The 24,359-nt window shown below is 40.7% G+C and overlaps 1 protein-coding gene across 1 annotated transcript; it reads right to left on the bottom strand.

The window, feature by feature from the left end:
- Nucleotides 1-1,375: 1,375 nt before the first annotated feature.
- On the bottom strand, nucleotides 1,376-23,611 carry LOC140243057 (epithelial cell-transforming sequence 2 oncogene-like). The gene is made up of 22 exons (XM_072322794.1): nucleotides 23,315-23,611; nucleotides 22,682-22,717; nucleotides 21,626-21,865; nucleotides 21,001-21,138; nucleotides 20,307-20,409; nucleotides 19,572-19,780; nucleotides 18,815-18,951; nucleotides 18,005-18,137; nucleotides 13,661-13,776; nucleotides 12,505-12,683; nucleotides 11,680-11,772; nucleotides 10,692-10,883; nucleotides 9,822-9,928; nucleotides 8,749-8,886; nucleotides 7,609-7,720; nucleotides 7,484-7,563; nucleotides 6,758-6,975; nucleotides 5,811-5,958; nucleotides 4,507-4,737; nucleotides 3,504-3,664; nucleotides 2,563-2,735; nucleotides 1,376-1,624 (listed from the first exon to the last, which is right to left on the bottom strand). Exons 1-22 carry the CDS (start codon nucleotides 23,609-23,611, stop codon nucleotides 1,494-1,496), a joined length of 3,372 nt encoding a protein of 1,123 aa, XP_072178895.1. The 3' UTR covers nucleotides 1,376-1,493.
- Between the last annotated feature and the right edge of the window lie 748 nt (nucleotides 23,612-24,359).

Genomic DNA, 24,359 nt, shown 5'->3' on the forward strand with positions numbered 1-24,359 from the left:
TTTTTGTAATACATCCAGAGCAAAGAATTTGATCTCCCATCAATACGCAGAAAATCTGGAAGAGGGTAAATATACAGTGGACTCTCGTTATAACAAAGTTCTCGGGACCGGCAGTTTTCTTTCGTTATATCGAAATTTCGTTATAACCAAACAAATAAACAATGAAAAATACATAGAGCGGATAATGTTGCATCCTGAATTTTTACTTCATTGTAACCGGAATTTCGTTATAACCGTGTTCGTTATAACGGGAGTGCACTGTACACACAGACAGTGCAAACATCACTGAAATCGATGTATTAATAACATTCTATTTCTTGGTTCCAATGTTTTCTGATGCTTCTAAAACAGGAGCACCTCCCTTCATAAGGGTATACCTGGACAGCCTCTCACAACCAAACACACATCATACCTCTGTCTCATCACATGTATCAATCCTGTATTAAAGGCACCAAACATATTGCTCAGTATGTACAAGACGACCACAACAATCACAGCTTGAAGACTACATTCATTCTACAATACTGTAAATCGCGCACGGAGAATCAGTCTCTGTGAACAATCCGGAAAATCAACTTGGCCTCAAACTTTGCTTTAACCCACCTGTAAACTTGAATACATGGTGAATGCATTGCATAGGGAGACTGTGATTATGTCTAGCCTGGAAGTTGCAACAAGAAATCTTGGAATAGTTTTTAGATGGATAGGCAGGCAGCTTCAACATGGAAGGCTACGTATAATACCTCAGCTGAGAAGAGCCCCTCCCACCAGCTTGCTTGAGGATACCAGCGAAAAGGTTGGTCTTCATCGTTTCAGCCTGCAATCTGTGGCCTGCCCAGTCATTAGGCATCACACACTTACATTTTGCGGAGGGACACACATGCACCCACCAATGTGGACATTATGAATACTTTCATTCTGCTCAGAGTTTGGTTGCAATATACCCATCCCACTACTGCAAGAAATTCCATCACTCATCTCACAAAACCCCACTTACCACCACCACAATGGGGGTACAGCTTTCATTACTTAAACATTTGAAAATGGAACACTGCACTCTCTTTAACTATATTTTTGTGTCTTTAAGAACAAAAACAACTTTGCGAATATGATGTATGTTTTGATTGGTCATGTGTGTCATTATTGTTAGCCACTTCTGTAAGTTGCAAGCAAAAACCACGTAAATTCTGGTGGACACAAGTCCACAAGTAATGAACATAAACTTTACGTGCCCAAACATGCCATGACTGACATGTCAGGTGAGCAGAGTGGCTAGATTTAGGATGACAACATAATCAGGACAGATGCATTCTTGTTTGGCCAGGGTATATAGCGGTAAGGGGTAAGGAAGTGATGCTTGTGAAGTGCTGATGTCCTCACGTGGCAGTCTGCTACTTTCGACGTACAAATCTACGCGCCCCTGCTGGCGAAGTGTCTTGTCATGGCAGTAGCCACGGAGACCAATGAGCGGAAGGCAAGATGTGGGTGGGGCTTCAGTCTAGGTCCAGCGCTGCCCGGACGGCCTCCTCCAGAATGCTGAGCAGGGCCAGCTTGGAGGAGTAGTCCTCGGCAGAGCAGAGCAGCCTCTTCTTGGGGGACACCAGCTGGATCGCATTCTGGATATCTGGAGATCAAAGAAAGCCACGGTTCCATTTCATTAAACCTCTGCATGCCACATTAAATTTTCTGTGCATAGGTTATGTGTGTGAAATTTATTCACATTTGACTCATTTGGCACAGAAAGGGTTAACAAAAAGTTGACACGACAGCAACTCTTGCTGCAAAGGCAAGTGCCATGGTAGCGACAAGAATCTCACTTTTGGATTGGCAAGAATAGCTATCCTAACATACTTTATGAAGTGGGACCCAGATTTTCATGTGTCTTCAAAAAATCCATGACCTATGTTTAAGCTTTACCACACCACATCATAAAGTTAACTCTCCTTGTTTTACACATTACAAAGTACTCTTCAGTCTGTAACAACTGCATGTCATATCACATACATCAGGGCTCCACACTAACTTTTATTTTTGGTGGCCCAAAGGCAAACATCCGACCTTTTCTGGTGGCCCGATCAGGCCACCAAATTCTTCATTTCTGAAATTTTGGTGGTCCGACGTGCGTTTTTGGTGGCCCTGGGCCACCGGGCCACCGTTAGTGTCGAGCCCTGCATACATACATTTAGTTTATATGCCATGCACGATGTTTTGATTTTACCTTCACGAACAAATATCAGTAAGCACAAGAGCACTTATATAATTTAGTTTGCCATATATCTACAGCCAAGACAATAACAGCACAGACATATAATATTATATTCAAAAAGGTCCTAACTCCATTTTGAATATCAGAATTACTGATTTGAGTTTTAAAACATTACAAGTATGAAAGTAATCCAAAACAATGTTTCTCCATTACTTGACATGAACAATGATATCATCTTGTGAAAATTAAGAGTTTTTCTCTCTCTCCTGAAATTTCATGATTTTTGAGACACGAGGTCTTGTCACGCCAGGGACGATAAAGGGTCATTTTTCCTCCCCCTTGCATTCTATCCTCACACTTTGAGTCAGGCACATCCACCACCTGCAGTCTGCTCAGACTCAGAGCTACCACAAACTTGTAGAAGACCTCCGACCGTCGGGTGTAGGGCACGTGCCGCGACCCTTGGTGGGTGACGACCAGAGCATCGTTGAAGAGAAAGAGGCAGAGGTCGTTGACGTGCTTTACAGCCCTGGAGAAAAATAAACAGAATTTTGAAGAATTGAATTTTCAAAAAGCTGCAACACTTCGGTGATCCCTTGCATTTATCGCCTTAAAAGAATCTAGCTTTCCGATTGGTTGATTGCTCGTCATGAGACATGCAGTTAAAGCTACCTCTGAATGCTTTTGCTGATGAGCCATGCAATTTTGACTGAGCAAAAACGAATAGCGCACAGCTGACATCAACCCATAGTTTTTGTTCCATAGCATGGCTCTGTCAGAATAAACAAACCTTAGCTGCGCATGCACTCATAGATTGAGCCAGTTACAAGGCCCGCGCACATTCGATCACTCATTCTTACTGTCAACAACTTCAACCGATCACTTTTGCATGTGCCATTCATTCACTTTTCAAGAAAAAAGTAGTTGCCATTTCTGTACTAAATTCAAGAATCTGTGCAGACCACATCTGTTGATGTCCGAGATCTTGTATAAACCAAATAGTCTTTACTTGTGCAATGGAACAAGATTTTGCACTCGGTGAAAGACGAGGCGCATTATTCAATATGACTTTACCTTGTTACCAAATCTTGTATCATCATACTTGTGACCATTTGTATACTAACTGCTAAAATACATTTTTATAGCTACAATGCATGTACCCTGTTTGGACTCTATTTACTGCACTGCATCGGTTGCAAATGATAAGTTGCCACTACAGCCACAGTGTTCAGGCACCTTAATGCCCTTATCATTCTCACCCGACGACTTAAATCCACTTTACCTAGCAGGTACCCACCCTTTTGGGATGTCGCTCGACTTGCTGGGATTGACAGCTTCCAGGAGTGCCACCGTCTCCTGCCTGATGAGGAAGCGGTTGGCCTCCAGGAGGCTGGGGCAGCCAACGATGCGCTTCTGGAGACCCTTCAGCACCTGCTCCCTCTCACCACGCTGCTTGTTCTACAGAAGCATAGATAGACAGATAGATGAATAGATAGAGAGAGACAGAATCAGGGATTAAGATTTATTTCAAGGTAAATTTGCGTGCCCATCAGTCGGGGCCTCAATAAAGTGTAGCCAAACAGAGCTGGGTTTGAGAAATCCTACCTCCACTGCTTCTATTTCATCTCCAATAAAACACTTAAAATGTTAAAGATGATGACAAACACAACTATCAAATCAAAAAGCCTCAAATCATATCATCTTTCTGATGATATTTCATATCATTTGCTTCCATGTTGACACTATATACTTAATATTCACAGTAAACATATGTACATATGCGTGCACACACACACACACACACACACACACACACACACACACACACACACACACACACACACACACACAATTCTGCACAAACTGAACATGTGGGTCTAAGAGTGAAATATTATCACCAATCATAAGGTAAGAAGCAGAACAGTGTCATTATTGTTTCAAATTCTATGGAGTCCCCTCCCCCCCCCCAAAAAAAAAAACCCAACAACAACAAACAAACAAACAAACTGAAGTGATAGTTACTGCTTCATCTAGAGGGCTGAAATCATCTCACTGTGGTCAGGAGGGTTCTATGACATTTGCTCCTGAGACAATTGCTCCATTGCAATATTTACACGCTAAGCCAAACATAAATTCTACCCCAAAGCATAACCTTAGCTCTAATCATAATCCTCACATCAAACTAAACCTAAAACCCTATCACAACCCTAACCCTAGGTCCCTGGAGAAATTAAGACGGGAGAAATCGTCGCAGGAGTAAATGCCGTGTCATCGGTCGGGAGCCATCATCAACTCCTCACCTGATCGATGATGCCCTGGAGCTGGCGGAAGGTCTCGATCGCCGTCAGCAGGTCGCCGTTGTCGGGGTGGTCGTCGGGCGTGGCGTGGTGCAGGGCCAGCAGGAGACGGATGTAGTGATGGATGTGATGGGCCACGCCCAGCAACAGCTCGTCCAGGGTCATCATCTCGCTGGCCGCCGAGCAGTCGTGCTGCTTCAGGAAGGCGCGGAACGAGGGTTCTTGCTCTCGGCACTTAATGAGTGAAAAAAGGAAGCGGGTGGATGAAACTTCTCTGCTTGAAAAATAGTCATTTTCAGCACAAAGATTGTGCCACAGATTTCATACATCAGCAACAAATTTCTTTAGATAGCTAATGCTATTATTTACAAACAATCTATGTGTACGTTTATGATAAGTCCCCTAGAAAGATAGCAAAGGACTACATGATAAAAATTTGCTATTCCATTTCAAAGGCAGTATCGAATACTTTTTTTTTAATGTTCAAACTGAGGTGGAGCAAAACTAAGCTTGGACTACAGTCTTTAGCTGCAAGCTTTAAAGTGTTCCTCTCATGTCATTCAGAAATACAGCAATTACTACAATCCATCAATTCACATGAAAGTACAATGTATATCACTAAAATTTCATAAAAAATCATTACAATACAACAATCCAATACCTACACGTACCATACATCACATATCGAAAGGGTCAATCAAGAAACTTGCCGGTTGATGTGATCTGCCAGGATGAGTTGTTTTGGAGTAGAAATCGTAAGTGTAAAATAGTTTCAGTTGTCGTATTAGACAACTTTTATTCCTGAAGCATGATCTCGATTCCGCAGTGGTTTGGTAGAATGCTACCAGACATACGTGACAACCTAAGTGTGCCCTAGCAGTAGCACTGAATCACATGCAGCTATAACAGCTGCAGTATGCGATTAACTCTCGCGCGAAGGATACTGTTATGGCCTGATCTATTGAAATCAATGTACCAGTAACTGAATACAAAACATCACATAGCAACCACGATCTAGTGTGCTCTTAGATGGCAATACTTCTGGTGTACCTTTTTGAGTTATATTTTGCATTTTACCCAATTGAAATCATGCTATCACAGCATTATTTCATGCGTTTCTTATGCATAATGTCTCCAGTATAAAGTAAAATTCAACAGTTTCTACAGGGCTAGTGCATGTGAACTATGTTTTCACTTTAATCTGTTGCGGATGAGTTTGGAGTATACTCGGGCAAGTGTCTCTGGAAAATGTGTGTTGCAGCAAAATCAGTCCATCCTCAACAGGTTAACAGGCAAAGCAAGCTGACCTTGTCAATTGTTGAGAGGATGATTGCGTAGTTGTTGTGGAAGTTGGTGTAGGCCTTGAGCTTGGACTGGAACTTGACGAAGCAGTCCCCTAGGCACTGCTGGGCACTCCAGCTCTCCAAGCGTCCCTTCAGCTCCTCATAGAGACCCCTGAGAGGGGGAAGGGGCGGGGGAGGGAGGGGAGAAAGGGTAAAAGCACCAGGTAGGTGGGGGGGGGGGGAATGACATTTCACAGGACAATGTGAAGGATACACGTGTATGTACATTGTACCAGTATAGCCAACTGAACATGCATTTGGGTCATGTGTTCAGGCATTAATTTAAAGTTCATATGCCCCTTTTGCAAACCTGAGAATTAGATTCCTTTCTTATGCTGGTATATTGTAGAGGTGGCTAATTCTGACCCTTTCTCATAATCATAAAAGTAGAAACTTCTTTATGATGGAGGGGAAACTATACTATCAACTGCCAGTCAATCTATTTGGACCAGTAAAAAAAAAAAGAAAAAAAAAAGAATCAAGCCATTATGCTCAGTACAAAGGGGGAGAGTATAATTAAGTGACATGGAGTTCGATAGTTTTTCATTTCCTTTTAAAAAAACTCTGAGATGCATCAATGTAAGATTTCACACATGATGTTGGCAGACATTATTTCTTTAACCAAGCAAAATTTTGTGAAATTTTGAAAAGGAATATACAAACTTTAAAGCAACATGAACTAGACTAAAGTCATAGGTTAGCACGATCAGCACAATCATATGTCAATCATCTCTTTTCTTGACTGCAAAGGATTGGTTGATTGAAACAGATGCATACATGGTCTTATGATGAATTGACATATAGACCACATGAACTCAGTTGTATATTAGTAGATGGTGTGGAATTGCTCTTTAGAGTTACTTGTCTTGTGCTTACTCGCAATAAACAACTGACACCCAACTCAAACTCACTTTGTTGCATTGAGAATGTTGTTTGGGTCTGTAAAGATGAGATTGAGATTCGTCTGACCGATGATGGCGTGATTCGACCGCAGTGCTGCCGTGAGTCTCTGATAGTAGACGTTATGGATGATGTTCAGCCTGCGCACGTAGACGCGCTCCGTTTCCAGCAGCTCATTGGCCACCGCTTTCCTACGCTCTGACTGGGTCTTCCCCGGGGGTGTAGTGAGCTGAGCGCAAACACAAAGATTAATCAGAGTGCAGACATTCCTGAGATTCCAACCAGTAAGACTGCAGTCTACATTTCATCTAATGACAAGCAGCTGGATTCTTTTTTCCTTTTATTTGAATACTAGACAATTAGACAACATTTTGAAGGTTTCAAATATTGCTGTAACTTTGTACGATATCCACAGAGGACATAATTCTCCAGAACTATAACCCAAACTGGTCTTCATTACAGTGCTCAGAAAGAATTTGTTCAGCTTCACTATCATTGCTACACTACACAGATGTGTTGTTGAAGCATTCCACTTGGATAGTAGCTTCCAGGATCCTTCTGAATATTCTTTAGCACATTTTTTTACATACTTCTACAAATTTCTGCAACCTCTGCGGAGTTGTATACACTCCAAATATACATATTAAACACACATTCCAAGAACATGTGCATGAGTGAGGCATTGGTCTGCCAGGCATCTTGATCTCAATTTCACGATCACAAACATTCTTCCTAACCTGCATAGTTTGGAATGTCTGCTGCATAGTTAGAGGCTGGAAGTGGGTCCTCGTTAGATTTCTCGTACTGAGACGTGACGCTGATGCGGCCTTGAGACTGTCAGCTTTGCCCGGAGGCCGCACACGTCCCGAGATGGACTCAACATCCAGTTCGTCCTCGATCTCCTCCTGAATGTCCTCATCGATGCTCTCAGCGATCTCTTGATCCATAGACAGGTCATCGCCATGGAGACCCGCCTTTTGTGTGTGTGTTTTTTTATTTTTAGAGGAAAGATAGGGTTTCAAAAATGATGGAATATGAGTCAGAACTATCTCTCTTTGTCTGTTTATAAATATACAAAGAGCACTGAAATTATTGTCCACAAAGTGGGACAAAACTCATCACCTCACATGGAAAAGATGGCATCAGTAGTGGATGGTTTGACTGAATGTGTACACTATAATGTAATAATATGTCTGATGCCAGGCTTCCTTATAAAGCAGGCCTTTGTGGCTCAGAATGGGACTACCCTGCTTTTATAGAAGACATAATAAATAAATGAATAGATAGATAGATAGATAGATAGATAGATAGATAGATAGATAGATAGTTAGATAAATAGATAGATAGATAGATAGATAGATAGATAGATAGATAGATAGATAGATAGAGACTTTCCTAGTACATATGACTGGTGGTGCCGTGATTTCACCAAATGAGGCACCACCTCAGTCCACTTACAGATATTAAATGTTCTAGTGATCAACTCATCACCATACCGCTACTGTTTTGCAATCTTCAGCAAATAAAGTAATCTTGCACAACCAGGGTTAAAAAAAACCAACAACAACAACAAAACAACAACAAAAAACATAGTTGAAGGCAATGCCTCCTAAGGTTCCATCAAACTACTTAATATATGTTTTGTTCTGTTTTGTTTTTTCATTTTACTGTGAAAGAATATCGAGCATTCATTTATTTGGGAACACTGCCATATGCAAAGATACTGAAGTACAAACCTAACAGGTTTTGACACCATCTGACACTGCTGAAAGATAACTTATGAAATTACACAGAATCTTCTCTGCAACCAGGGGGGTGTTTCATCAACGTTTGTCTGCGCTGACAATCACCACTGTAACAGTCAGTGACCAGAGCATCTCATCCAATCAAAACCAAGGATTTTGCTGAAATTGTCAGCGCTAACAACTTGTCAGCACTGACAAACGTTGATGAAACACCCCCCAGATGCATATCAAATGTGTAACATCAAACAGATTCTTACCAATTTCAGTCCAGATGGCATCTTGCTTGATTTACTCGTTGTGTCTGGCACCAAACCATTTGTCTGTCCTGGGCCATTTTCTTCAGACCTGCTGGAGATGTTGATGAGAGTCCTACCGAGGAAAGCTGCTGGGTTTGGCTACAGTTTCAAGAATTGGTGGTGAGGGGGTGGAAGGAGTAAAAGAAGTACAGTAATTTTCATGATACTCGGTTCCTGATATCTGCACATATCAAAACAGACCAATTGCAAAACTGCAACTTTTGCTAATCCATTAAGAAAGCATGACAATAATTATCAATAACTCTAACCACTTAAACTGTGCATGCAATTCCTCAATAGAGGGTAATAAATAAATCAATGGGGAGGGGGGAGATCATGTACATAATTGCTGTACAGAATACTAGCCACAAAAATTCCCCGTCTAAAAAAAGTCAGACAAGAAAAGCTAACCAATGCATGTTCCACATTCTTTTCATTACCTACCAGTTTATAATCATAACTTCATTTCTCAGTCAAATCAACATTTGGATTAAGCAAAATCATGTGCTCCTCATGTCTTGCTAATATGAGCAAACTCTTTGACTTCAATTTTCCTCTTGTCTTAGTTTTCAGAGTTCACGGACACAAGAAACATGACACATCGGGTAATGGTGATTGATAATGATGATGATCATGATAATGATATTGATAATATCATGACATGATGATCTTTGAAGGTGGATGTTTGCATGGTGGTGTCGATAACGAGAACCAAAAGCGAGAGTGAGGAGAGTGAAGAGAAAGGGCTGGACGTTCTGGACAGCTTGACTGTCCGTCCTCTCACTTCTGGTTCACAGCCCTTTTCAGGACTCTCACATTTTCAAGAAAGAATACTTCTACTCTCACTCACTCTCTTGCTCGCTTCCCCCTCATTAATTATCTACTATCTCCTCTTCCAACAGTCCTTTTCAGGACTACCACAAGGTGAACAGCAAACCCAATATCGTTGATAATGAGATGATTTTCCATAATGTTTCATGACAGGCAAGAAGCGCAGGAGATACCGGTAGGCACTTCACAAGAGACCATTTTACCTCTTCAGGATTCCTGGCCAGCTCCTCTAGGGCTTCCCTCAGGCTGGTCATGACATCATCCGCCAGCCCCAGGCCATCCTCACCTAGCTCCTGCATCACTACATCACCTGTGAGCGGGAAGGGAAAATGTATGGTTGCAGTTAACCCGTTCCCTACAGGAACCTGGAGGCCTGTGTATTAAGTCTATCGAGATTTCAGAATTAAGTATGGAATGGGTTAAACAACAACAGTAGCAATCATACAGCCTCAGTCCCAGCTGCTGTTGATGATGTTGATGGCTATGATGATGGTAAGAGAAGAACAATGATAATCCTAATAAATGTGTGTTATGGTAATGATGATAATGACAATAATGATAAAAATAACAATAACAAAACAAAAAGATTAAACATCATATTGTCACCATCATGGTCATGATCATCATCAAATAGAGATGATGACAGTATGGTTCATTTCCACTAAACACTATACTTCAAGTAAATATCAAAAAGATACAGCATCTTCTGTATCAAGTCATGCAATGTAATACTTCAAATGACAATTTTTTTACTTGCTAAATTATTGCCTAAAGAGTTGGTTTCTTCAATAATCCTCATGCATAAACCCTTAGCAGAGCTGCAAAGTGATGACATCATTGCTTATCTAATTTGCATAATATGTGACCGTAACCAGCATCACTGTTGCCTATCAAAAAACATGTGAAAATTTTAGATTCTAAGACTCAATTTCTTATTCTTTGATTGATTGCAATGAAAACATTTGCGTGTTGTCGTTTTTTCTTTCATTTGACTCTGATTTCAATATGGAGTAGAGCTTTCAATTGAATTGGGTCATCACCTACGCCTCCCTATGAATCTGGTCACCACCTACCTGTTACCCTGTGCAGGAGTTGCTCCCTCCTCTGAACAAAGAATCCCCTCATCTCCTCCCTGCAGCGGGCCGTGGTCTCGGCCACCCGACCGGCGAGGGCCTGCCACGCCTGTAGGGGGCGCTGCTGGAAGTAGGTGGAGTGCGGTGGGCGGGCGGGGCTGGAATGGCTTGACGTCTGCCACTCTCCCGTCACTGCAGATCGGAATGGAATGAGACAGAATCAGGGGATGTTTCCTCACCAATAGAAGAAACAAATACTTTATTCTTCTTTTTACATAGTTTGGTATTTGTTGAACACTTTTGCTCATGTCACCATCACTATTCTCACCCTTCTTGCAGAAGATGGGAGAGAACACACATTTTCTGTTACATCACGTTGGTGTAAAAACATTTAGACTTGAACCATCCCACACTACCTGAATCAATTTGAAGAGTAGTATGGAAATGCACTCCTACTGTTCCACACATTGTATGTCAGTATCAAACAATGCATTAAGTCAAAATATCCTTATCACTGTCTGCTTCCACTTAAAGACCAGGTAAGAAAACATGTATACTCTCTGCTTCGCATATTATATAGGCTTGTGTAAATATAACACCCCCTGTGTTGCCTTCCTATTTTTGTGTAAGTTTTTATATGACAGCAACCCACTCAGATAACTGCTTGCAGTCACTGCTTTCTCCATAATAACAAGGACTTTTCTTGCATTTCATCACAGTATTCTTGCGCCATCATGAAAACCACAGAAATGACGCATTTTCCAAAAGACCTGACTGTTATCATAGATTTTCCTGTAGCAATGATAACTGCCATCACATACAAATGAAAAATCTGCATCACTGTGCATCAGTGACACAGTTTCACTACATTCATGAGATTGTAGATATCTTCAGGTGAGTTGTCCTGGAACCTCTATATACAAATTGAACAATGTACTTGATACCTACAATGAAAGGGGAAAATTCTTTGCAGTTTGGCTTTACATACCATAGTCAAATGTGGTTGGAGAGAGGGTGGCAGGACTGGACAACGTCAGACCAATGAGGGCAGAAAGCTGGGCCAGCATTTCATGACCACCAGCTGGAAGAGAAAAGAGAAGCCAAATGCACAGGAAACATAGTGGAACACAGCATTGTAACATATGGACAAGACATTTCTAATAGCGGCTGCTAGTCAAGCGGGCAAAATATACTGCCATAAATAATTTTGCATCTTCAAAAGTGTCTTAAGTTTGCGCTTGATCTAAGTTCCCTGTAAATGGCATATTTGATCATTTCATAATTGCCGCATTTGACGAGTGACAGTGATTAATTGTGTCTTGTATTTGCCATAACATATCTCACAGATCAGGACTTGTCACACAATATCAGAGTATTTGGATTCACATTCCTGGAACCACAGTGAACAAGCATTAACATATCCCTTTCCAAGAAGTGAAGTCAGCTATTTTCAACCATGGAGACAACATACATTGCATTCATTGTGTTTGCATGATTTTTCAGTCAACACACAAAATTCTTGCAAATATAACCACACTTGAAATACATAGACATCTACAGCATTTGACGAGTTTGTTCGCAAAGCAAGTTAACTCCAATCTCGTCAACATTAGATATTCATATGTGATTTTTTTAATCATAACTTCAAGAATATCCTCTGTTGTGCAAATGAGGTATCATTGTAAAGGTTTTATTTTGGTCTACCTGATGATGGACTTAGTTTGAAAATGGCACTTACCCCGTTTTTTAGATCAAACTCTCCATTTGATCCTGGGCATTTTTTTACTGATTCCTAACATATGGAGATTCTTACCCGTGGCTTCCAACGGTGAGAAGAAATCGATACAGCCGCCGTCTTTTCCCGCATCGACACATTCGGCGAAGGACTCCCAGAAGTTCTTGATGTCGGGGTGTTCGATCATCTCGGCCGTGATGGCCGTCTCCCTAACGAGACGAGGGGCATCCTCTCCTAGGGTGAAGACTCCAATGCTCCTGGTTTTTTGAGAAAAATGAAACCGTTAAAGCAAAGTTTAAATTGAATGAAGAGGAAAAGAGTGAAAGAAGAAAATAGAAACATAGGCGATGTCAAAACCGCAAGGGCAAAATATAATTAGAAGAATATAATCCATATGTTTGGAGGCATTATTTCACATTTTTAAAATGGTTTGTATAAGTGGTGTATTTTTACTACTTGATGTACAGTACCTTTGATACCATACTACACTTGATATCAAGAAATTTGTGTTGGATGCAAATGTAAGTGGAACCTGTCATTTCTTGGTTGATGAATAATGTGAAACTGCCCTTTGAACTTTGCCAATGGCCTCGCTGATGCCAGATGCTAAATGTCCAAAACTCACAACCACACAACAGACAACAACAAAATGATAATACTGTAAAACCAGAAATTTTTGTGTGCATGAAACTTTTGCATATTTTTCAAGGAGCCAAGATTCAAGAAAATAAAATGCAGGAGAAAACTCTTGTCTTCACAATGCATTGAATGTCAGTGGCAATTTACAGCTAAAGTTTCATGCCATGAAAAGGGCTGTTGACACCAATATGCAAAAGTTTCATGCCGTGAATATTTCTTGTTATTTTAGTAATAATAACAACAGAGATGTGCCACTGTGTAACATCAACAGTTTTAGAGCAATACACAAAACTCTGGAAGAATATAATACGGCCGAACAACAAATTTTGCCACACACATATTCCTATGTGAAAACATGTGGGCTACAGGTCATATCAATCAAACAGCTATTCAATATGTCCTCTCCTCTCCTTTCCCTTGTCCTCTTTTCTTCCTTCCATCCTTCCTCTCCTCTTCCCTGTCATCTTTACTTCACTCCACCCCTTACTTTCTTCCCACACTCAGCAAAGTTTTATTACTCAGTACACGGGACTACTAGCGTTCCTTCCATACGCTCTTCTTCCAACGTTCCATCTGGCCATTGCCATGACGATACCTTGCCTGGTGGGAGCCTACGGTGGACACCAGCATCCCCAGCAGAGCCTCGACTGTGGTTCCATCATACTCATAGACTATCGGTACAACATCTGGTTTGGCAGCTGACACGAGGAGCTGCAATAGCCACCAGAAATTTCAAAGACTCAAATTAAACAAAAACTCATCATCAAATTAACATTGCCTGCAAAATTTATCACAAAATCTGTTTCTAATCCCCCTTTTCTTCATATTTCTACTCAACCCTTTGCTTACCTTAAGTTTATATCTCTCTTTTTTTCTGATTTCATAATGTAACATGTCTTGCAGCTTGGTATACAATATACATGTATGGGGATGCACTGGTTGCTGTTTAGAAGAATGGTAAAAAAAAAAAATAATATTATACAGCAGGGCTGCACACTGGCGCCGGTCCGACGGTCAAAGACCGGTAAAAGTCACTGTCGGACCGGTAACTTTTCAGGAAATCCACAAGTTACCGGTCCGACATGACCAGTAAAAAAAAGCATTGGTGGGGTCAGTAGAAAGAAAAAGAGCAGCCCCGATCGGGGAGAAACAGAATGCAAGATATCGCACTGTTCAACAAGTTTTACGCAAGTTTTCGTTTATGTCTACCGGTGCACTTTGTACAGTAAACATACATTAGTTTTGAGCACTAGCAGTCGACCAGTTATTCGCCCTCGCTTGCGCATTTGGCGCTGCTCACGCGCTGCCATGCAATGCATGTCATGCAGAGCATGTACAGTGTAACTGCTTTTCGTTTGCTTGCGATCGGCGGTCATGCCAGACAAGAAGCATTGATAGAAGCGCACGCATTTCTGGGTCATTTTACTCATGATTTTTTAACGCAAGATCGATCCGATCCCGGCTTCGCAGCAGCGTGGCAGTTGTGTTAGAACTAATTTACTTGTGTCGATTTTTAGAAAAAGTAAAAACACATTCGATATTCAGCGATACAGTAAATGGATCTGATTGCGTTCATTTTCATTTTACACAGTCATTTCACAAATGAATATTTTCATTCGCTCAGAATGGTCTCATAAATGAAGATAGGCGCAAAAAGGATCACGAAATCGGCTCTTCCGTGTACTTTTTAAGAACGCATGCACAAAATGTGAAGAGATAATACTAGGGAGGAAAAAAATCATGAAATCATGGCAGTCCCGCTTACATATTTGAGGTAGAAATCGTCCCAAAAAGGACCATGAATTCGACCGGCCGCGTCGTATCTTTCAAAAGCTTATGTACGAAATGCGAAGAGATTACAGAGGAGAGAAAAAACAAAAAAATAAAGGACACATTTTGGTGAGTGCATCATAAAAGATTACAGCCGAATAACAATTCATGAAATCAACGCAATCCCGTTGAAATTTGAGGAAATAATAGGCGCAAAAAGGATCTTGAATTCTGTCCTGCATGCCGTGTTGGTTATCAAAAACGCATGCACAAATGCGACGAAATTATCGGGAGAAAAATAAAAAACACATTTCACCCTTCTGGTGCGTGCATCATAAAAAATTACATCTGAAGTAATTCATGAAATCGCCACAATCCCGCTGATATTTGAGGTAGAAATAGGCGCAAAAAGGATCGTGAATTCGGCCGTGTCCTATACCTTTTAAGAACGCATGTACGAAATGGGAAAAGATTAGCGGGGGAAAAATAAAGGACACATTTTCACCCCTTTTGGCGCTTGCATGGGATAGATTACAGCCGAAAAGTAATTCATGAAAATTTCGCAATCCCGCTGGAATTTGAGTAAACAATAATAGGCGCAAAAAGAATATCGAATTCGGCCCTGCATGCAATGTATAATTTTGAAAACGCATGCACAAATGCGAAGAAATTATCAGGAGAAAAATAAAGAACGCATTTTCAACCCTTCTGGTGAATGTATCACTAAAGATTTCAGCCGAAATAATCAATGACATATCGCAATCCCGCAGATATTTGACGTAGAAATAGGCGCTAAAAGGATCGTGAATTCGGCCGTGACGTATAGGCATGTACGCAATGCGAAGTGATTATTGGGTGAAAAATACAGGACACATTTTCAAACCCTTTTGGCCCGTGCATCATAAAGATTAGAGCCGAATAATAATTCATGAAATCATCGCAATCCCGTTGAAGTTTGAGGAAACGATAGGCGCAAAAGAATCATGATTTTTGGCCGTGTCGTGTATCTTTTAAGAACGCATTTACGAAATGCGAAGAGTTTATCGGGGAAAAATAAAGGACACATTTTCAACCTCTTTTGGCGCGTGTATCATAAAAGATTGCATCCGAAGTCATACATGAAATCATCGCAATCCCGCTGATATTTGAGACAGAAATAGACGCAAAAAGGATCGTGAATTCGGCCGTGTCGTATACCTTTCAAGAACGCATGTACGGAATGCGAAGAGATTATGGGGAGAAAAATAAAGAACGCATTTTCAACCATTCTAGCTGGTGCGTGCATCACAAAAGATTACATCTGAAGTAATTCATGAAATTGCCACAATTCGGCTGATATTTAATGTAGAAATAGGCGATAAAAGGATCGTGAATTCAGTCGTGTCGTATATACACATGTACGAAATGCGAAGAGATTATTGGGAGAAAAATACAGGACACATTTTCAACCCCTTTTGGCCCGTGCATCATAAAGATTACAGCCGAATAATAATTGATGAAATCATCGCAATCCCGTTGAAGTTTGAGGAAACAATAGGCGCAAAAAGAATCATGATTTTTGGCCGTGTCGTATATCTTTTAAGCACGCATTTACGAAATGCGAAGAGTTTATCCGGGAAAAATAAAGGTCACATTTTCCACCCATTTTGGTGCGTTATCATAAAAGATTACAGCCGAAGTTATTCATAAAATCATCGCAATCCCGCTGATATTTTAGGTAGAAATAGGCGCAGAAAGGATCGTGAATTCGGCCGTGTCGTATACCTTTAAAGAACGCATGTACGGAATGCGAAGAGATTATGGGGAGAAAAATAAAGAACGCATTTTCAACCATTCTCGCCGGTGCGTGCATCACAAAAAGTTACATCCGAAGTAATTCATGAAATCGCCACAATTCCGCTGATATTTGAGGTAGAAATAGGCGCAAAAACGATCATGAATTCGGCCATGTGGTGCATCTTTTTAAGAACGTACTTACGAAATTCGAAGAGTTTATCGGGAAAAATAAAGGACACATTTTCAACCTCTTTTGGCGCTTGCATCATAAAAGATTACAGCCGAAGTAATGAAATCGTCACAATCCCGCTGATATTATTTTGAGGTAGAAATAGGCGCAAAAAGTATCATGAATTCGGCCATGTGGTGCATCTTTTTTTAAGAACGCACTTACGAAATTCGAAGAGTTTATCGGGAAAAATAAAGGACACATTTTTAACCTCTTTTGGCGCTTGCATCTGAAAATATTACAGCCGAAGTAATTTATGAAATCGTCACAATCCCGCTAATACATTTGAGGTGGAAATGGGCGCAAAAAGGATTGCGAATTCGGCCCTGCATGTCGTGTACCTTTCAAGAACGCATGCACAATGCGAATAGATTATCGGGAGAAAAATAAAGAACCCCTTGTAGCGCGTGCATCAGAAAATATCACAGCTAAAATAATTCATTAAATCGTCGCAATCCAACTGACCACCAAGAGCAGGTTACGCAGCAAGTTCGTGCGCCGATGTTTAGAAAAAGTCACAAACGCATTTGATACAATCTGATTTTGTTCATTATCATTTTACACTCTAATTCACAAACAAATATTCTATCTTTTCCTATCTTTTTTTTTCTATTTCTTGTGCAATAAATAATGCAAGTTTAAAAAAAGAATATTAATCTGTAAAATGTACATGGGTAAGGGGGCACGTCCATAAAAAACAAGAAAATAAGTTTGCAAGTCGTTTAATGTTTTTTTAGGTTGTCGTTGTTGACCGGTAAATTTTCTGTTCGGACCGGTAAAAAATGGTAAAACGGGGCATTTACCGGTCCGACAGAGACAGGTTGGACCGGCAGAAAAAATGGGTTAGTGTGCAGCCCTGTATACAGCCTCACTTGACCTGATTTGATGTTACTGATACTATCTGTGAAATAGGTACACATATTGCTGTCTTTTTTTTTTATATAGTTGTTCACTCGTAACCCCACCTACAATTTTGTAACTCCAATGTACAAGGTTGGGGGAAAAAAAAAGATTTCTGATCTGAAGCCAATAAATGACACAGATAACCAAACAATCCTTGCAGATATGCCAAAAAAGTATTAAGAAAAGGTAACCGTCTCCCAAAAGCCAATTTTTCCCAAACGAAGGGAATATACCCCAACAAAACAAGAAGAAAAAACTTACTTGGTATGCAGGCACCTCACTTGATATCAGCAGGACTCTGAAAGGGGAGTCCCCTGTTATGATCTTTGACCCCACTTCCTGCCTTGAGGTGGATCGAAATGCTGAGTAGTCTCCTCCACGGGAAAGATCTGGTCTGAGTAATCATATATGAAGGGGAAATCACAATATTAAAGATATGTATGTTCCGAAAGGGGGGCCACCCAAAGATGTGCGACAAAATGATGTCTTATAGCTGAAAGGCTTGTTTCTACATTCTATTCAGATGTGGAGAGCTACCTATAGCAGTACCTCAACTTAATTTTAATGCACAGTGGTAGCTATCATTCATTCTAGTGCACAGAACAGGCATGGTGGCTTTTCAAACCCTGGCCTAGCATGTTCGTTAAATAAGCGATGGAATCCCATTTTCTTTGCTCAATTTTCCAATAATAAAATAAGCTGAGAGATAAAGAAGTTCGAACACTATAGAAATGTCTCAAATTTTGAAGAAAAAGAACCTCGGCACAATTACAGGAAAAGAACAACAACAACAACAACAAAAATAACAAGAAAATACAGGCCAACAGGGTAAACTAACAAAACTTTGGAAACCTGCAATGTTTTTCAATATACTGTAATTTTATTCTATGAGTGGCCTGCTGAAATAACTCATTCACAATGATTTGGTGTCACAGCAGCCATATAATGACCATCTCCTCATATCATCTATAAAAAATAAAGGTACAACAGTCTCTTTTTCTTTTCTCACTCAAAGATGGAGTATTGCAAGACTACACAGGAAGATGACCTGTCCCTTTAGGGGGCTCCTACCTTCTGGAGACTGGCTGGACTTGGGGCTTGGACCAGGTCTGCGCTATCACGTCTGGATTGTCATGGAGCTCCTCTGCGATGTGGGCCGTCAGGGTTGCAGCTATGTGCCTCTCAAGACCCACCGTATCCTCGGCATCCTTTGGTTGGTCCAAGGGGATCAAAAGTTCAAAGATCATTTTTGTTGTTGTTGTTGTTGTTGTTGTCTTTTCTGTTTCTATTCCTAGTAGTACTGACACACCGGAATGGAAATGAAATGCTGTGTACCATTCATTAGGATGCTCCACTGCCATTGATTAATTTGTGATATTCTTTATTCTTCTGTTGGAAACTCTGTCATGATAGCTATGTTTCAAGTATGTGGCACAGGGTACTCTCAAAAAATGCCTTATGACTGAGGAAGTAGTTACTCTGTACAGGTATTTTTAGTAGAAAGGTAGAACGAATGGTATGCAAAAGTTAAATAAAACAAACTCTTGCCTCTAATATGCTCAAATTATCCAGAAATTTGATTACAATGTCAATTTTAGTTTGTCATCTACTTTGAATGGTAAAATTCCTCCATCTTTCCTCCAATTTTCATCTTCCTTTTTTTTCCAAAAACAATTCTACAACATAATTTTGAATCATTAATCACTGTGAAATATCTATAAAAAAAAAGAGAAAGATATATACTCACATCATCAACAGAGTACAGTCTTTACATCACAACAGACCTACTCTCAGATTCTGTTTAATGGAGTAACAGACAATCTCTCACCTGTGCAACACGATGCTGCTTCTTGCGCCCGCTGGACTCCAGGCCGTACTCGAACTTGCGGGCCGGCTCCGTCCAGGACCTCTGGTGGACCTTGGGCAGCGGGAAGCCAAAGTTGGGGCTGGCCGTGTCCGTCATGCCCCGGAAGGCCTTTTCCGTGTCCTGGGGACGGGGGTCTGGGTCCAGCCATGGTCCCCTCTCATCATATGGATCTGTTGTTTGCAGAGCAATGCATACATTTAAGTCTAAATTGGATTTTAATTTCACAGCCTCCTAGTAGTCAATCTCATCAACTTGCACCTCTACGCAAGCAAAATGTAGAACATTCAATTCAGATATGGTGGACAGTAGTGCTTTACTGTTTTGTCTAAATCTTATTCCTGCTACTGTTTGCTTTGTGAAAATTTTCATAAAGAACAATAATATGAACACACATAAATTGACCTCCTCAATGCAAAAAAAATAAAAGAAAAAAGAGAAGAAACAAAACAATGACATACTGCAGTAATTCATGGATGCAAAAACACACATTTTCATGGCTTTCACGAAGTAAAATGTCAAGTACATCACAACTTTTTGAACAATATTATGGGTTACATGGAAGAATCAGGAATCATCATTACCACTGATGTATATGTACAATATTGATTTCGTATTTGATTTGAAACAGTCAATGCAAAATGATCTTGTTACCATTTTTAGGAGAGGACACATGATGTAATGTTAAAGATAACTTACGTGGATTGAGGGCTGGTTCCTTGGTTCTACCTGCCTTGAGTTTCCTCTGATACTCCTTGTCAGCGAGAGCGGAGCCGTCACCAAGCTTGCCATACCTTTCAGACTGAGAGAGAAGGATTGAATAAGAACAGATGAAAGATAACAGATAATGGACAGGTACTGAGTGATTGGTGTTTCAGGAGTCTTAAAACAAGCATTCTATTATAAAATCATTTTGCACAAGACTTGTGATTAGCATGTGGGGTGAAAGAGAACCACACACCAGAGAAATTATTCCTCTCTCCCCCCTCTCCTTTTTCTTACTCACCATCATCATCAACATCACCACCACCACCACCACCATCATCATCATCATCATCATTGTCGTCACAATCAAACTCATCATAAGTATCATTATCATAATCTAAATCAACCTTTTCATAAACACTATTATCACCTAATAAAATGAGACATGCTGATGTGTCTGATGTGAATATCATCATCATCATCATCAATATTGTCATGATTATGAAAAGTAATATCTTCATCATCATTATACAGTTATCTTCAGCAGCACCATTATCATTGCTACTGTTGAATTACACAAGACGTTCTGATGTATTTTTCTATAATAAAGACACACAATTAAACAGCTCTCTTTATTCCTCTTAGATCACTGGAACTATGCCAAGAAAAAGTGACAAGGAATTTCTACCTTTTCATTGGGCTGGCTGACATCCATGGACCGGAAACATCGGATGTAGTGCTTTTTCCAGGAGCCATACTCATTCTCCCTGGGCACGTAGGGGAGGAGCCAACCGTGTCTCAGGCACTTGGGCATCCAGAGCTCATCCTGTTGGGGGGGGGGGGGGGGGGGGAAGGTGTAAGGTGTGGGAAGGAAGTGAAGTTATGGAACAGTAGCCATACAGTAGGGATCCCCTCCTCTCATTTCAGCCCATAAGCTGTCATGCTAGTTCGTAGTGTCCTATGATTTCATCAGAGAAAGAAGTGACACTTTGGGTGTCAACAATAGGCCCCTATCATGATAATCATTGTGATGGCATGGTCTTCTAACATGCATTCACATCTACCAAAATATGAACTATAAAGAAAAAGCAAGCAGATAGAGTTGGCAGGAGGAAATTAATGTAACATTTAAAGTTCCAACTCATGTTAAGCTGTCTTCATGACTTCATTTTGCTAACTGCAAAAAATCTTTTGACTGAGGACTCAAAAGTTTTGGACTTTGAGTCTGACTCAACACAAATCTTCAAACGACAAGAATACCCCTTGTACCACACACCACACCCTGACATCGCACTCTGCACTCGACAATGCACCTGCTCCGTGAAGAATTTCCAATGCCAGCACACCGTCGCCGCCCGGCTCAGGCTGCGGGGGTCCAGGAAGGAGAAGATGTGGAGACAGAGGAAGCGGGGCAGCATCTTGGTGAAGTCCACGTGGGTGAGCGGGACGGCGCTGTCGAAGAACTGCTGGAGGAAGAGCAGCTGGCTGCGCTGGCAGTGCACCAGCAGGAACTGGAGGAAGCGCTTGCGCTGGGAGTCGGTCCACAGGTCAAACTGGGCAGGTGAGTGAAAAACAACATCGATTGAGTATTGTGCTTGTGAGGGATGTGGTAGGATTGGACAGGTGGGGTTGGGGAAGAGGGAGGTGTGACAGGTTTGTTTGGTTCTTTTTTTCCCATTGAACCACTGAAACAATGATACACAGTAAAGAATATGTGAAAATCATAGAACAGTGAGTGGAAACAGGGGAGCATTATTTCAGTTGAGATATCCTGTGCACAAATACTCAGCAGCTACATGTAGCCATTTGTCTACAATCCTGTAAATGGGTTTGGAAAGCACCTGAGAAAGATAAAACAAGCTACACAATACCTTTCTCATTTCACAAAATTTCTTTTTGATTATGACATAAAACATAATAAACATGTATGGTAAACATGTGATTACACAGTTCAAACAATATTGGCCAAATGCCACAAACTGTGTTTGAAATATGAATTTGCTGAAATGGCTTAAGTACCCTTGTAAAGCATGAAAACCAATGTACTTTTCAAACAAGCATCTATGGGAGTAACAACATAATAGATTATCATAAAGAACATTGAGAATATCACAATTCTAAGTTTCTGTGACAAGTTATTTCCTGTAACTTGCTGACAAGATTATATTTAATCGGTTAACATTTTGATTTTGATTTGATTGAAAACATGGTGAAAAGATGATCACTAAAATCACCAAAAACTAGCCCGGCCCCCTTCAATCTCCCTTCTTTACGAAGAAAAGGGGCTCTTTTTCCATTGTGTTCCAATAGGACATTGGCTGCAATATCTCTACCACACCCTGCACCGCTGCTCTGTTAGTCTTACTTACCCAATGAGCAACCAGATCTCTTCTTTCTAGGTACAGCTGGGGATATGAGGTAAGAAAGAAAAGCATACAGAAAATAATGGTTTTGCTTATGAAATCTAAGATTTGACATACAATAATTTCAAGAGCTGACGTAGCATAATGACAATGTAGCTAGAAAGTTGTAGAAATTCAAGGCATCATTTAAATGTTAACGTAATTTATTCTTTTTGACTCCGAGTGATTGTGGCGATGGTCATAACGTTTAATAAAACTAGATCTAGATATATAGATGCCCTTCATACACTAAACTCTATACAGTGAAGCTCAGGGGGGTGTTTCATCAACGTTTGTCAGCGCTGACAACTTGTCAACGCTGACAAACGTTGATGAAACACCCCCCAGAAGTCAACACCATATCAAAACTACTTAGACACCCACTGGTGGCACTGTTAGAAGTACTCTATGATCAGTGATGATTAAATCTTCAGAAGCAGACGTGACTTGATCTAACTTGATCATAGCCATTATTTGAAAGTAAACTAGGGTAGGGATCTACTGTTATATTGTTAGTGTAGATTTTCTACAGTAGCTGAGTAGAGACAGCCTTGGCCCTCGCTCGTCAATCTTACTCTGACTGAGCTGCTAGCTGATTACCTGCTCATTTGATGGCTTATGTGAAATAGGGGTCCACTGGCTGTGTCTTGCTTTGAACTTGTGAGTCTTAAACGATGCTGTGTCGGTTCTTGTGTTGGGAGTACTCATCTGAAGGGGCGACACTTGAGCCGTCTTTTTCAGTGAGCGATCCCCCGTGTGAAGCGCCCGGTACTGGAGTACCCTGCCCGCCGATGTCGCCCCAGCCGCTCCCGGAGATGAAGACGGCAGCGACCTGGTCAGCGGATTGCTACCTGCGCTGCTTGGTCTCGGCAACTGCTTCGTTGAAAAGCTCGACATTTTGACGGCACGGCGCGGTGAATTTGATATGTCTTTACGATAGCTACGTGGAAGCACGTAAATTCTGGTGGAGTTTCAAGTGACAATTTAGATAATAGAACATTTTGATTTAAAAGTACACAAACTCCCAAAGCTAAAAAGCGTCTCTCGTCGTCAAGTGTGATGTGATGACTGCAACTCAAATTACGTGTTTCAATGTACAAACTGTAGAGGGCGCATCTTAACTTTGATGATGAGAGACAGTCACTGATACCGGTATACAATGACTTGAAGTCAGTGACTTTTAACAGTTCACACCTTCCTAACACAGTGCACCGTAGTTTTCTTTCTTATATTTTTCAGCCTAGCCGGCAGTTAGGAACATGGCCTCAAATTCTGACGAATACTATTCGGCGAAAAAGCTGTATCTGGAAATACACCCTTGTAAAAAAAAAATTATATCTGTAGTGTACAGTGACAGTGTAAAGTTTGATGCCAAAATAAAACAAGGAAATCGTTTGTACTTATTCGATACACGTAGAAGATATCTCCTATGCAATATGTGTCATTGGAATCAATTTTTGTTTCACAAAATGGGGATTTTTTTTTTTGTAGGTTGCCATGGAAAATATCTAGAGCACAAGGGGAATTACAGGGAATTGACGTCACTCCCATCCTCCAGTGATTTGCTTATGTGATTGTTACTGTTGTTAGGACTTACTGATGTTAGATAGGCTTACCATTTTAATGAAAACATGAAACTTCTAGT

This window comes from Diadema setosum, chromosome 19 (genome assembly GCF_964275005.1).
Source record: "Diadema setosum chromosome 19, eeDiaSeto1, whole genome shotgun sequence".
Taxonomy (NCBI): Eukaryota; Metazoa; Echinodermata; class Echinoidea; order Diadematoida; family Diadematidae; genus Diadema; species Diadema setosum.

What these genes read in the sequence shown, in the direction of transcription:
- LOC140243057 (XM_072322794.1), bottom strand. Translation starts at nt 23,611, where the DNA reads ATGTCGAGCTTTTCAACGAAGCAGTTGCCGAGACCAAGCAGCGCAGGT. An exon ending in GAGATCTGGTTGCTCATTGG is followed by an intron (nt 21,866 to 22,681) that starts GTAAGTAAGACT and finishes TCACCTGCCCAG; the next exon opens with TTTGACCTGTGGACCGACTC. An exon ending in TCCTCTCAACAATTGACAAG is followed by an intron (nt 4,738 to 5,810) that starts GTCAGCTTGCTT and finishes TCACTCATTAAG; the next exon opens with TGCCGAGAGCAAGAACCCTC.